The sequence below is a fragment of the Geotrypetes seraphini genome, chromosome 2 (genome assembly GCF_902459505.1).
Source record: "Geotrypetes seraphini chromosome 2, aGeoSer1.1, whole genome shotgun sequence".
NCBI lineage: Eukaryota > Metazoa > Chordata > Amphibia > Gymnophiona > Dermophiidae > Geotrypetes > Geotrypetes seraphini.
Window position 1 is genome coordinate 304,338,462 of NC_047085.1, and position 13,435 is coordinate 304,351,896.

The window sequence follows — 13,435 nt, forward strand, 5'->3', positions numbered from 1 at the left end:
CTGCAGGGAACGGCGAGACGAACACCGACTCAGGCTCACACGGATTGCAGCAGAGCCTGAGTGTATATGAGGATATAACAACGCTGGGGTCAACCCCGACACAGGAGGAACGGAGAGGAGAGGTTCCTGTAGCTGGTGAGCCTAATTTACCACTATTAAACTTGCAAACCTTTAATCTTGTAAAGCCCCAAGAAGTCACACTGAAGGCTTTGTGGGATTTGATTGCCAATTTGACTAGAACAGTAAATAGTAATCATCTTCAAATAGAGGGGAAAATAAAAATTCAAGAGAAAGAAGTTCTTCAGATAAAACAAGACTTGGGAGAATCAAAACTAGATATCCAGTGTATTAAAGATCAACTTAAATCTTCCAAGCTGCTTCAGGACACCTTAATTAAGGATAATATAAATTTAAGAAGGAAGATAGAGACATTTGAAAATTTCTCTAGGAATAATAATTTAATATTGATTAATTTTCCACGAATTTCAACAGTGACTCCAAGAGAAATGTTAAAAAGGTATTTGCTGGAGATATTGGAAGTATCGGAAGATTCATTACCTCCTTTCACCCAGGTCTATTATTTGCCTAATAAAAATCAGGATCTTCAAGAAAAAATTCAGGGACCAATTGATGTATCTGCTTTACTTGAACTATCTGATAAAGAAGTTGCAATACCTGCTACATTGATTGTGACCCTGGCTATTACGTTAGATAAGAATTGGCTTTTGAGACTATTCTTCAAAAATAAAGAGAAAAAGTTTCTTGATTTAAAGATACAGATGTTCCCAGATTTGGCAAGAGATACACAAAGACGTAGAAAGGAGTTTCTACTATTAAAACCTGGAGTTTTGGCTCTTGGGGGAACTTTCTATCTTCGCCATCCCTGCAAGTGTATAGTTCAATATAATTCTCAGAAATATGTTTTCTTTGAACCAAACCAGTTGACGGCCCTTCTCTCCTTGTCCCGCCTGGAAAAGGGGAAAGAATGAGGGCTTCAAGATATAAGACGCCTGAACTTCAGTTAACCACGTACCAGTTATCTTTAATAAATAGTTCTTTGTTTAATTCCGTTTAACTTACATCATGGATCATAATGGTGGACTTGAGAGATTATACAAAAATTTGTTTTCTATGTAAATTTATGAGGTTTCTCTTTGTTCTTTTGATGTAATCACTTTCTGTACAAGATTTATCTTGATTTGTTAATTTGAAATTTATAAATAAATAATAATTAAAAAAAACAAAACAATCTGGATTCAGAACAAACCATAGCACAGAGACACTACTTGTATCTCTACTGGACATAGCCCGACAGCACCTCAGTAAAGGAAACAGGATGCTAATTATCCAACTAGATCTTTCAGCTGCATTCGACCTAGTAGATCACTCTATACTACTCCAGATACTAGACGCCATAGGGATCTCAGGCAGGGTATACAGCTGGTTCCTAGGATTCCTTAAAACAAGAACATATAAAGTAAAGTCAAACGATCAAAAATCAGACCCATGGTCAAACCCCTGCGGAGTGCTGCAAGGGTCATCACTATCGCCCATTCTATTTAATCTCTTCATATCCTTCCTGGGCGCAACTCTAGATACCCCAAACATAGTATCATTCAGTTACGCGGATGACATAACCATTCTCCTCCCCTTCGACATCCAAGACTCCACCTCATCAGGACGCCTGGAAACAACACTGGAAACTGTGGAAAAATGGATGACAAACCACAAACTGAAGCTGAATTCGGATAAAACCAAATTCTTACTGCTAGAAAAGGACAAAAAAACATCCTTAACTGAATTGGAAGCAAATGCAACCAAATACCCAATACAGACCATGCTCAAAATTCTGGGAGTACAGATAGACAGATGCTGCACAATGCAGACGCAAATCAACAAAACTACCCAAAAAGCATTCTTCACCATGCGCAACCTACGAAAAATAAGAAAATTCTTTGACAAAGAACAATACAGGATCATAGTCCAATCCCTTGTACTAGGACTAGTAGACTACTGCAACATCCTCTATCTACCATGTTCCACTAACATGATCAAACAACTACAGACCGTTCAGAACACAGCTCTCAGACTTATCTATTCACTTGGAAAATTTGATCACATCACCAATGCTTATCTAGACTCACACTGGCTACCGATACGAGCAAGAATCCAATTCAAATTATACTGTCTACTATTCAAAGTAACAAACGGAACTGCACCCACCTACCTAAACAATCGCCTATACCGAAACCTTTCACCCAGAATAAGGAGAACCCAGATCCCATTCACCTACCCACCACTCAAAGGTACTCAACGCAAGAAACTATATGACAACCTCCTAGCGACGCAGGCAGCGAAACTTGACCCCTCCATCTCCAAGCTGCTGACCACAACAACTGACTTTAAAGCGTTCCGAAAAGAAATCAAAACACTACTGTTCAAAAAACACATCCCATCTACCTAATCTCCCCCCTTTTCCTATTCCCTCTGCATATTCTCCGCGAACTTACCACTCCTCTGGTAACATCTATTCAATGTCTCTGAACTGAAACCTCAATATAACCGGAATCCAGCTATCTTCTAATGTATTGTAACCTACTAGATAGGTCTCCTCAACGTCTCAATATGTCCTGAAACCTCAATAACCTGTAACCAGCTTTCTTCCAATGTAATGTAATCTCCTGGCAATGTCCAGCTATCTTCTAATGTAATCCGCTTAGAACCGCAAGGTACAGGCGGAATAGAAATCACAAATGTAATGTAATGTAAGATAAAATGTCTCTTTGCTTTAAAAAGGTTGTAGACGCATGTTCTATGGCACATGTGTCAAACACAAGGCCTGCAGGCTGAATCCGGCCTGCCTGGCCTTTTTATGTGGCCCGTGGCAATGCTCCCGAACTTCCCCTTCGCAAAGCCCAGTGTGTCCTCCCTCCCATGTCGGTCCGAAGTCACCGTCATGACGGAAAGTCTGCCAGCTTTTGCAGCAATTCGGCAATGTTGTTTGTTGCTCCCCCTCCTGCCTTCCGTCTGCCGCGGTCCACCTGGGCAGAAACAGGAAGTTATGTGTCACTGGAGACAGACCGTGGCAGGTGAAAAGCAGGAGGAGGAGCCACGTACAACACTCCCGAATTGCTGAGGCCAGCAGATTCCTCAGCTTGGCAGCGACATCGGACCGGCGCTGGAGGGAAAGACATGCCGGGCTGTGTGGAGAGAGGGACCGGTGCTGCAGGGAAAGGCATGCTGGGCTGTAAGGAGAGAGGGACCGGTGCTGGAGGGAAAGACAAGCTAGGCTGTGTTGAGAAGTTGGACCTGGGGTAGTGTGGAGGAAACGGGAAAAAGATACTTGAAGGGAGAACTGTTGGGAAGAGAAAGGGAGAAATGGTGGACCTGGGGGAGGTAGGGAGGGAGGCAGGCAGACAGGGGGGAGAGATGGGATGGTGGGCAGTTGGGAAGAGAAAGGGAGAGAAGTTGGATCTGGAGATGGAAGGGAGAGAGAAATGTTAGGCCTGGGGATGTGAGAGAGAGAGAGATGCAGCATCTCTTTTTTTTTTCCTTCCATCTTATTGTTCAGCATCAAGTGGGGGATGGAAGAACAACAGAAAAGAGAGGGAGCAAAATGTTGGACCAAGAGGAGAAAGGAGGAGAGATAGAAGGAAATAAGAGGCTTTGAAAGGAGTGAGATGGGAAATGGGAGAGCTACAGAATAAGAGAAGATGGAAAATTGATAGGTAGCTGAAAATTTAAATAGGAGAAGGCTTAGAAAAAGGGCAAGATTTGAGTGGTCAGAGGCAGAAAAGAAAAAAAGGAGAAAAGTTGAAAGGGAAAAATCAATATGTTGGAGAAAGGGACTGGAGCAAGAGAGAAGAGGAGAAAAAAATGGACAGCAGACACTGGAAAGAGAATCAGAAGATAGACAAAACCAGAAAGAGAAACTGGGACTAAAAGCAAAATGACCAGACAACAAAAGGTAGAAAAAATAATTTTATCTTCTATTTTGCAATATATCAAATTTGAAATGTGTATCCTGCCAGAGCTGGTGTTAGATAGCAAGCATGAACTAGGACCTAAAAGAGAGGAAAAGTCTTTTTTATTTATTTTGTAGCCGGCATGGGGTTGGAGAGGTTGCATCCTTATACTTCTATTAAGACTAACCCCCTCCTTTGCTGGCGCGCAGTGTGGGTTTTGGCGCCGGTGGCGGCGATTGATCCGACACTCACAGAAGTCTGTGAACATCAGAGCCGCCACCGGCGCTGGGGCACACGCTGTGCGTCAGCAAAGGAGGGGTTAAGTATCTTAATAAAAAATCCGTCCCATGACTTAGCCTGTGTTTTAGATTTCAGCCCCTTATGTGATTTGAGTTTGACACCCCTGTTCTATGGGATCGTAACATGTGGCTTTTACTCAAATCCTGTCATTACAATTACTGGACAAGGTAGAAGCTTATAAATAGGGGAAAATATGAGCAGTTGGAATGAGAGATCATGATAGCATGACCCAGAAGGAGCTAGCTCTGATTGAGCTTGAAGACCAAAAGAACATTTTTAAAAAACCTGTCAGGCCAATAAGGCCAATAAAAAAAAGAATATTTCTTCAAAGAAGGGGATGCATGGAATAGATTTTTAGAGAAGGTTTTGGAGGCAAAAACAATATTAATTCAAGAAAGCATTGGAGTGGAGGAGTAGCCTAGTGGTTAGAGCAGCAGGCTGACAACAAAGGAAGCTTGGTTCAAATCCAGTTGCTACTCCTCATGATTTTGGGCAAGTTGATTCAACCCTCCATTGCCTCAGGTATAAACTTAGGGGGCAATTGTATAACTGAGCACCATAGGTTAGGTGCCACAATAGGGTATGCTGAGTGCCAAGTGTATAACAGCATCTGTGCACAAAGAAGCCATTATGGAATACTGGCATAAGACCAAAAATAAATATCTCCCTCCCTCTCTTCTCAGTGTCAGCCCAGAATGTGCCTTCCTATCTGTCAACCCTGCCTCACCCCAGTATATCTTTCACACGTCCCCAGCACCTGGAGGTGTTTGTTTTTGCAGCCGGTGCCAGCCCCAAAGGCTTCCCTCTGCCATGTCCCACCAGATAGCAAACAGGTCATGACATCAGCAAGGGCAGAATGCGGCAGAAAGAAGCCTTTTGGGCTGGTGCTGGCAGCAAAAATGAACCCCTGCATGTGCTGGGGACATGTGAAAGGTATATTAGGAAGGGACGGGGTGAGAGATAGGTCACATGTCAGGATACCTTGGAGGAGAGGGCAGCTGGACCATTTGACATAGCAAAGGGAAGTACAGAGGGCAGATTAGATGAAATCAACAATCCTTCCCTGCTGGTGCATTCTCTGTTTCTATATCTAATTGACACAATATTCAGTTGGCAGCAATTAGTGTTATGCTGTCCGGGCTTTGACATTGAATTTCTAGGTTTCCAGAGCTGGCCAACACTTAGCTAGTTAAATCTGATATTCAGCAAAACCAGCACTACATAAAGACTGACTATTGTAATGCCTTTTATTTAGGGATTACAACAGTTCAATGTAAAGCCCTGCAGATGATTCACAATGCTGCTGCGAGGTTAATTTGTGGTGTAAAGAAGTTTGAACATATAACACCGTAGCTAAAGAAACTCCATTTGCTACCTGTGCGTTCACGTAATATTTTTAAGACATTAGTGCTGGTGTTCAAAGTCATTTACCAAGGAATTCCCTGGTATCTATCACAGGCTATGGCAATCTACCGACCGTTAGAGCCTTGCGATCTGAGGGCGTGATACGGTTGCCGTTGACAGTCTTCTCAAAAGTGTGCTATTAGAATACAAGATCCTCTGCTATTTCCATCATAGGAGTAACTCTATGGAATAAATTAACTGGTCCGCTAAGAGTCCTTATTGAGTTCAGAGGTCTCAAAGTTCCTCCTTGAGGGCCGCAATCCAGTCGGGTTTTCAGGATTTCCCCAATGAATATGCATGAGATCTATGTGCTTGCACTGCTTTCAATGCATATTCATTGGGGAAATCCTGAAAACCCGACTGGATTGCGGCCCTCAAGGAGGGACTTTGAGATCCCTGTTATAGACCTTCAGAAGTTTAAGAAAATGCTTAAGACCATGCTCTCTGTGGAAGCATTTTGATACATGATTCTAGATTATAATGGTTTCTGTATAGGCATACAGTTGAACGCTATAAATAATTGTTCTTTATGAATGATTTGAAATGTTTGTTGTTTGTATAAATTTTGGGGCTCCTTTTATCAAGCCGCGCTAGCGGTTTAACGCACGTAATAGCATGCGCTAAATTGCGGGACGCGCTAGCAGCTACCGCCTCCTCTTGAGCAGGTGGTAGTTTTGGGCCAGCGCGGGGGTTAACGCGTGATTGAAAAGTCGCGCGTGTTAACCCCGCTAGCGTGGCTTGATAAAAGGAGCCCTTGGATTTCTGTGTTTTTATTTTATGGATGTTTTTACTTGTAAAACTGCCTAGGAATAGACGGTTAAGAAATCTTTTAAATAGATGAAATAAATATGTGATCCTATTTATGTGGTTAACTTGGCCAGTCAAGTGCTGAGTGAATATTAGCACTTAACTGGCCAAGTGCCAACTCTGCCCTGGACACCCACAAAATAGTCGGTTTTTAGGTCGGCACTAACCAGTTATTTTCAGCAGTACTAATCAGTTAAGTGCCACTGAACATTAAGTGGTTAGTCCAAAACAGGTGATTTAACTGACCAGGAGCCATTTCTGCCTAGTTAAATTGCTTTGAATATCGACCCCAATGTTTCTACAAGAGAAAGTGGAAAGTGTGGATATATCAGCAAGGGAAAAAAGGAAAAGGTCAATGACCATGCTAAGACTTTTGGCAAAATCAGATGGCCGAATGAGTAAGGAGCTGATAGAAGGAAATCTGATGTTCTGGAAGAACTGCTATACGAGTACAGTACCAAGTGTAAAGGGCATCCTTTATTAGTCTACCGAGGAGACATTTCATTTGAAGCTGGGAACCCTACAAGGTGCAGGGAAATGTAAGACGTTTGTTTTACTCAGGTTTAGCATCAGGCAGCATGAACCCATCTATAAGGACACAGCTGAGAGACATAAGAGGCTTTGGAGGAAAGAGATGGAAAAGGGTGGGAGAAAGAACAAAAATATTTGGATGCCAATCAGGAAAATAGTGATAGGAACAAACAACATAAGGAAATCGGAGGGGGTCACAGATTTGATATAGCAACAGAGGACCTTGGACAGAGCTTTGCTGGATACCAGCGGAAAGCGAGGAAGGAAATGGATAGCAAACATCAACATTAAAAAATTAATCTGAGATAAAGAGGAGAAACAGGCAAGGGCAAACTCAGAAAAACTGAGTGGGGCTGGAATAAATAAGAGAATGCTGCAGTGCACAAGGAAAGCAGGAAGAGAATAAATGGAAAAAGGGCAGTTTGTATGGAGAGAAGGTCTGAACCTAGAATTCCAGAAGAGAAGAAACTCAAACAGAAGACACATTCTAGGATCTCGGACCAAAATCGGGGGGAGGGGGGGGGAGTGGGCTGCAAAATCAGGTCTGAAAAAGATGTTTACAAAATAGCACACACATAGAATGTAGCAGTATTATGAGTCAGGGCCTGTACTAAAGAAATGACATGAGCAGAGTAAAAGGAGAAAGGAGAAACATGAATTGTTAAAAGGGAGATTTTCAGCATTTGCAAATGCACTAAGGCCCCCTCACCTTCTCAAGTCATTAAAAAAAAATGAATACAAGCACACACAGACACCCTTGATGCCTTCTCTCCCCTCCCCCACCAGCAACATACCCACATACACCCTGCACAACCGACATTCCAAGCACACACCCCCTAAAGAGCATCTAGGTAACACCCCACTCCCCAACAACTTACACACATTCACCCCAAAGCAACTTTTGCCTTCCCCTCCCATATCCCTGTGTTGTGACTAAGTCAAATCAATCCCAGACAAAGAAGAAGATCTCCGTAGATATCCCAAGGAAAACACAAAACGGAGTTGAGGACTATAGATTCAAATGGAGAGTCTTTATCTTGCTGACTCAGCATGGCCATGTTGTAGTACAAAGCCTGCATCAGAGGTCAGTACATATGGTAGAAAGCTGATCTGTGACAATGCATAGGGATCCTATGACACGCACCTAGAACTGTGGATGGAGCAGGCTGTAAATATGTTTAAATGAATAAACAAAAGTAAAACCTATCCCCATAAAAAGCAGCAATTACTTCTGACAGTTTTGATTGTTTTTTAAGTCTTAGTTTATTTAAACCAACAATAAAATACAATATAAACAAATATCAGTGAACAAAAATAAGAGATGCATACATCACCGGAAAGAATTAGAATAGACATTAGGTCATGTGATTGTAGGGTTGACCATTTATTGTTAAAAGAAATAAAAGAGTTGGATTTTTTTGCAATATAAAGCTCATATTTGTAGAGCAAACAAATCTGGTTCCACCATCTGGCATAGTAACTTGTGAGAGGTCCTTCCAAGATCCACAAATGATTTTTAATGCAGCAATAAGTAAAGAATCAAACAATATAGCATCAAAATCATTTAAATCAGATTTGAGAGAGGCACTTTTCAGGACAATGGTTGCATAAGAAAAATGTGCCAAAACTGAACTGGAAACTCCAAAACAAACTCAGCAAGTACTTCATTTTGTACTAAATACAATTGGTGGCATAACCATGAGAGGGGGCTGGTCTCCCACTTTGAGCTTAGCACCCCTCAAAATGAACATCTCCCTTGCTGTAGCTGGTGGGACATTTTGTTTTTCCATCATCTTGGTCCCAGTTTCTGCTTTCGTCTATCTTCTACTAATTCTCTTTCCAGGCCTCAGGAACCCTGGTTCTATCCCCGTGGGAGTCCCATGAGCCTGGTGGGGGGGGGGATCCCCACAGGAGTCCGGTAGACTTGGGGGGATTCCCACAATCCCCGTTCCTGAGCAGACCTCTAATTCGGACGTTTGGTAACCCCCAAGTAGCACTACATAAATGATTACTAGTAGTACTACACTTCCCCTTCCGTATTCGCGGTTTCCGTATCTACGGATTCGATTATTCGCAGTTTTAAAACAAAAAAATGCTTTTTCATTTTTCAGGCTATTTTAAACCCTGCAAGCCCCCCCCCCCCTTAAGACTTACCTGGTGGTCTAGTGGGTTTTCGGGACAGGAGCGATCTTCCCACGCTCCTGCCCCGTGCAGATCACTCACAGGAAATGGCTGCCTTGAGCTCCCGTCGTGGTCTCGAGAGTATGGTTTCAATTGGTCAGCCAGCACAAGTCCAAGTAACTCAGACTGGCAAAATGGCATGCATAAAGTGTAAGCCGGGATGGTGGAAAGAAAGAGCACACAAATAATTTCTTTGTTTGGAACCAGGGCTAGGATCAGGTAACCTGGCAGACTGATTGCAAGCACACCAGACTTTATTTACTGAGAATGTCAACTTGACCCAATAAAAACTTTGCTTGGATTTAAATTGGTGGAACCAGACAAAATAGTAATATTTACTATACAAGTGGCCAACTTATTTACATCAGTATCTCCTCTCCAGTACAGAAATACACTAGTGATGTTACTTACTGTTCCCCAAAACAACAGATATACTGTAAAAGTTATATGGTCAGTACCTTGATGGAAAGTGATTCTCAAGCTTGTTGTCACTTCCCTGCAGTCAGACTTTAAGGCGCTGCAGCCTGCGCAGAATCTGTTGTTGAATGTTTACCGACATCCCTCTTTGCCTGAGATGTAATCAGCCCCTCTTTGGTGGTATTGGAACGCCAGGATGGTATTATATATTTTCAAAATATCTCGTCTCCTTCACCTAGATTATACTGGTGTGCATTAGTTCACCATACCACTACACAATGTCAAGCAGCAACTTTACCAGCTCTAGTTCTGGTCCCAGAAATCCTGAATCCTTGTCCAAAACAAGTGCCTGGAATGCTTACCTGTCGGGGTATAGGCAGGCTGATTCTTTACATTTAGAATATTTAGAAAAATAGGGGTGTTATAACATGAGATGAATGATCAAAGGTGGGAGATGACCAAAGAAATTTTGGCGGGCAAACCAGAATCTTAAATTACTTTGGGGGGAGTTCACTGCTGCCACCAAGAACCACCCTCAAAAATGAAAACCCATCCTTTGCTTCCATCCCTTTCCAGAGACTTCCCCAAATCTCTACAAGGTTCTGGTGTCAGAAGGTCTGAGTTCCTAAGCAGGTGCAGGAAATAAAAGTTCAGTGTAATGGCAACCTAGGATTTCTAATGCTAAAAATGCTGGAATGAAATGCTGCAGAAATTTGCAGGCAGCCTGCTCTCAGTGAATGGAACTCAAAAACAGACCACCTCGGGCGCTGTCTTGGTGGGGGCATTAGCACCTCTCCTCCTCTCTGCTCCCCCTCCCCCCCCATCTTCCCCAGGCTGCCCCCCCCCATCTCTAACTTTTCACTGGTGTGAGCAGCATCTCCCAACTTGCTGCTTACACCGGCTTCGGCCCTACCTCTGAAGTCGCTTCCTGGTCACGGGACCAGGAAATGACATCAGAAAGACAGCCAAGGCTGGTGCGGGCAGCAGGTGCTGCCAAAATGAAACAGGTACAGGGGAAGGGAAGGGGTGCACACATATGGCAGGGGCGGGGAAGGAGCAGGGATGGAGAAGAGAACAGGGGATGCCACCGCCCCAGGCACCTCCTACCCTTGCTATGCCAATGCACAGGCATAGGAATACAGGCACAAAACTAATATGGGAATGGCAGGGATAAATTCCCAAAGCTAATCTGTTGAATTTCCCCCGTGATACATCTGGTTAACTTTAAACCAGATATTCAGCCTGATAGCAGACCAAGTTATTCTGTCTTGTTTACATGGAGATGACAAAGCTGAATTTCAGTATTTAAGGAAATCTGAAGGGGCAAGAGAAGCTGGAACTGGAACAGCACGATAAAGCTAATGAGCTGTCAGTCAGATTAATTTGCAGTACAGTAAATAAGAGTAAGTACAGTCATTTATTGGGATGATAAGCAAGTGTTTCCATCCCACCCCCTTCTCTGCTAGGTTTTTGTTTTGGTGGGCTGCAATTTGTTGCTCACTCCCTTCTTGTCTCTCATTCCTCAAACTATATCTCTAGGGCAGGGGTGTCAAAGTCCCTCTTTGAGGGCCATAATCCAGTCGGGTTTTCAGGATTTCCCCAGTGAATATGCATGAGATCTATTAGCATACAATGAAAGCAGTGCATGCAAATAGATCTCATGCATGTTCATTGGGGAAAACCTGACTGGATTGCAGCCCTCGAGGAGGGACTTTGACACCCCTGCTCTAGGGAGAAAACATCCAAAGTTCCCCGGAAAGACAGAGCAGCAGAGACATGACTCAGGGTTTGGCAAACCAGAGCACAACAGATGAGGGCATTGCTGTACTGCCCACATTTCAAGGCAGTTTATTTCCCACAGGCCAGTGGGGGAAGTAGAAAGCCAGAAAAACCAGGAGGGGAGGCGTGGCCTAGATGTTAGAGCTGCTGCCTCAGCACCCTGAGGCTGTGAGTTCAATCCCAACCTGCTCCCTGTCACCCTGTGCAAGTCATCCAAACCTCCATTGGCTCAAGTACCACAGTTAGATTGTGAGTCTGCCAGAACAGATAGGGGAAAACATCTGAGTATCTGATTACTATTCAATGCATTGTAAACCACTTGGGGTGTATCTCTTCATGAAAAGGCAGTTAATACATCCCAATAAATTATGGGGAGGATAGGTCCAAGGAATATTCTTGTTTATTTCTAACACCTCTCCTCTGACTTACTTTTGGCTTCAGGGAGCTGAGAAAGCTTTAAGGCCAAAAGAACCAGGTTGGAAGAAAAGAGACAGGCTGCTTTACCCAACATGCAAACACAACAAGGTGAGAGGCTTAGAAGATGTTGTCCTGGATGCATGCTGTTTCTGTTGTATCTTTAATGTTGATCCCAGAGGCCTTGCTTTCTGTCTTAATGTGCAAATGAATAGTTATATTGATGTGTCTGTTGGATACCCAGCTTGGTACACTGCTACTGGGTGACTGAGGGTTTTTTTAAAAAAAATTATTGATCAACCATGCAGATTTTAAACTTTAAAGCAGAGTAAATTCATATTGCTTTAATTTGTTAAATTTACCTAGGACAATCAGAAGTTGGCTAAGAGCCCTATGGCTGAAAGGAGGCACTGGGAGAACGTTTTAAAACCAGCCGGAAAAACTGAGCAGGTGACGCAGAGGACACAGGTAATATAACATTACACAAGGTATAGCTCACCCTTTCTACCTCCCCATCTATTAGCAGAGCTGCCAATTTACCCAGGTTCAGTAGGAAGACTTTTTAGCTAGTCCTAGTTTTGAACTTACACCCCAAAGCAATTTGGTGTTTGTAGTCCCTGATTCTGACCATCGAAATTAGTGCTTCGGGTTCCATGATGCCCAGGGCATAGCCAGAAGTCAATTTTTGGGGATTCCCAAAGATGGACTGATAGGGTTGCTGCTGCAATAAAATATTACCTTTGCTGGTTCCAGGGGGAGTAGAGAAGCGCATGTGCTTTTGAGAAAAGGTGAAGCATGTCTGAGCTTACTCAGGCACAAAGGTCCAAAAGGAACACCCACAAGGCCAGGGGTGAGGTGAAGTAGTCATTAGGTAGTCTTTGATTGGAGAGAGACATGAGACCCTTGCTGACTCATCAGGACAAAGATAATAGAGGTAATCAGGAAATAACAGCATGTAAACAAAGGAATCAAGCTCAGCTGAGAGAAAGAGGTGGTCTTTGCTGGAATAAAGACCACTAGTAGCAAGCTTATACAGATAAGCAGGGGTGAAACTATATTACACACAATGTATTGCTCATATATCATGGCAGGAAATGACTGCCACGCTAAAATTCTAAGAAGTGAGAATAGCATTAATACATCTTAGAGCTATACCACAAACCTAGCATAAGGCTGCTGGGGGTAGAATACTCCCCACCTGGTATCAGTAGATACCATTCTCATTACTATTACCAATTCAATACATTAATGGCAAAGTCCATTATATAAGTTCAGGTTGTCCACTGCCCAAAGAGTCATCTTTTTCAGCACACGGGGAAGGAAGGAGTAGTTAGAGATGCTGCTTTAGTTCAATCCCAGCCTGTTCCTTTTGACTCTGGGCAAGTCACTTAATCCTCCATTACCTCAGGTACTACAGTTAGATTGTGAGCCTGTCAGGACCTGAAGGTCTCAGTTCCTAAGCACAAGAATACTTAAGAGCACCTGATTACTATTCAAAGTATTGTAAACCGCTTTGAGTGAATTTCTTCATGAAAAAGGCGTGGAAGGGCATAATAAAAAAAACTTCTAAGACCCCTTTTGGCCTAAGTCACTAGATGCTGAAGTTGGCAGCAGGGAAATGTCCATTCTCAAAAAAA

The 13,435-nt window shown here is 43.1% G+C and overlaps 1 protein-coding gene across 1 annotated transcript in view; it reads left to right on the forward strand.

Annotated features, from left to right (window-relative positions):
- Nucleotides 1–13,435, forward strand: part of TRIOBP (TRIO and F-actin binding protein) — a 287,725-nt gene that overhangs the window by 72,251 nt on the left and 202,039 nt on the right. The window contains exons 9-10 of the mRNA XM_033929925.1: nucleotides 11,826–11,909; nucleotides 12,165–12,266. Of these exons, the coding sequence (XP_033785816.1) occupies nucleotides 11,826–11,909; nucleotides 12,165–12,266 (186 nt within the window). The remainder of the gene's footprint in view (nucleotides 1–11,825; nucleotides 11,910–12,164; nucleotides 12,267–13,435) is intronic.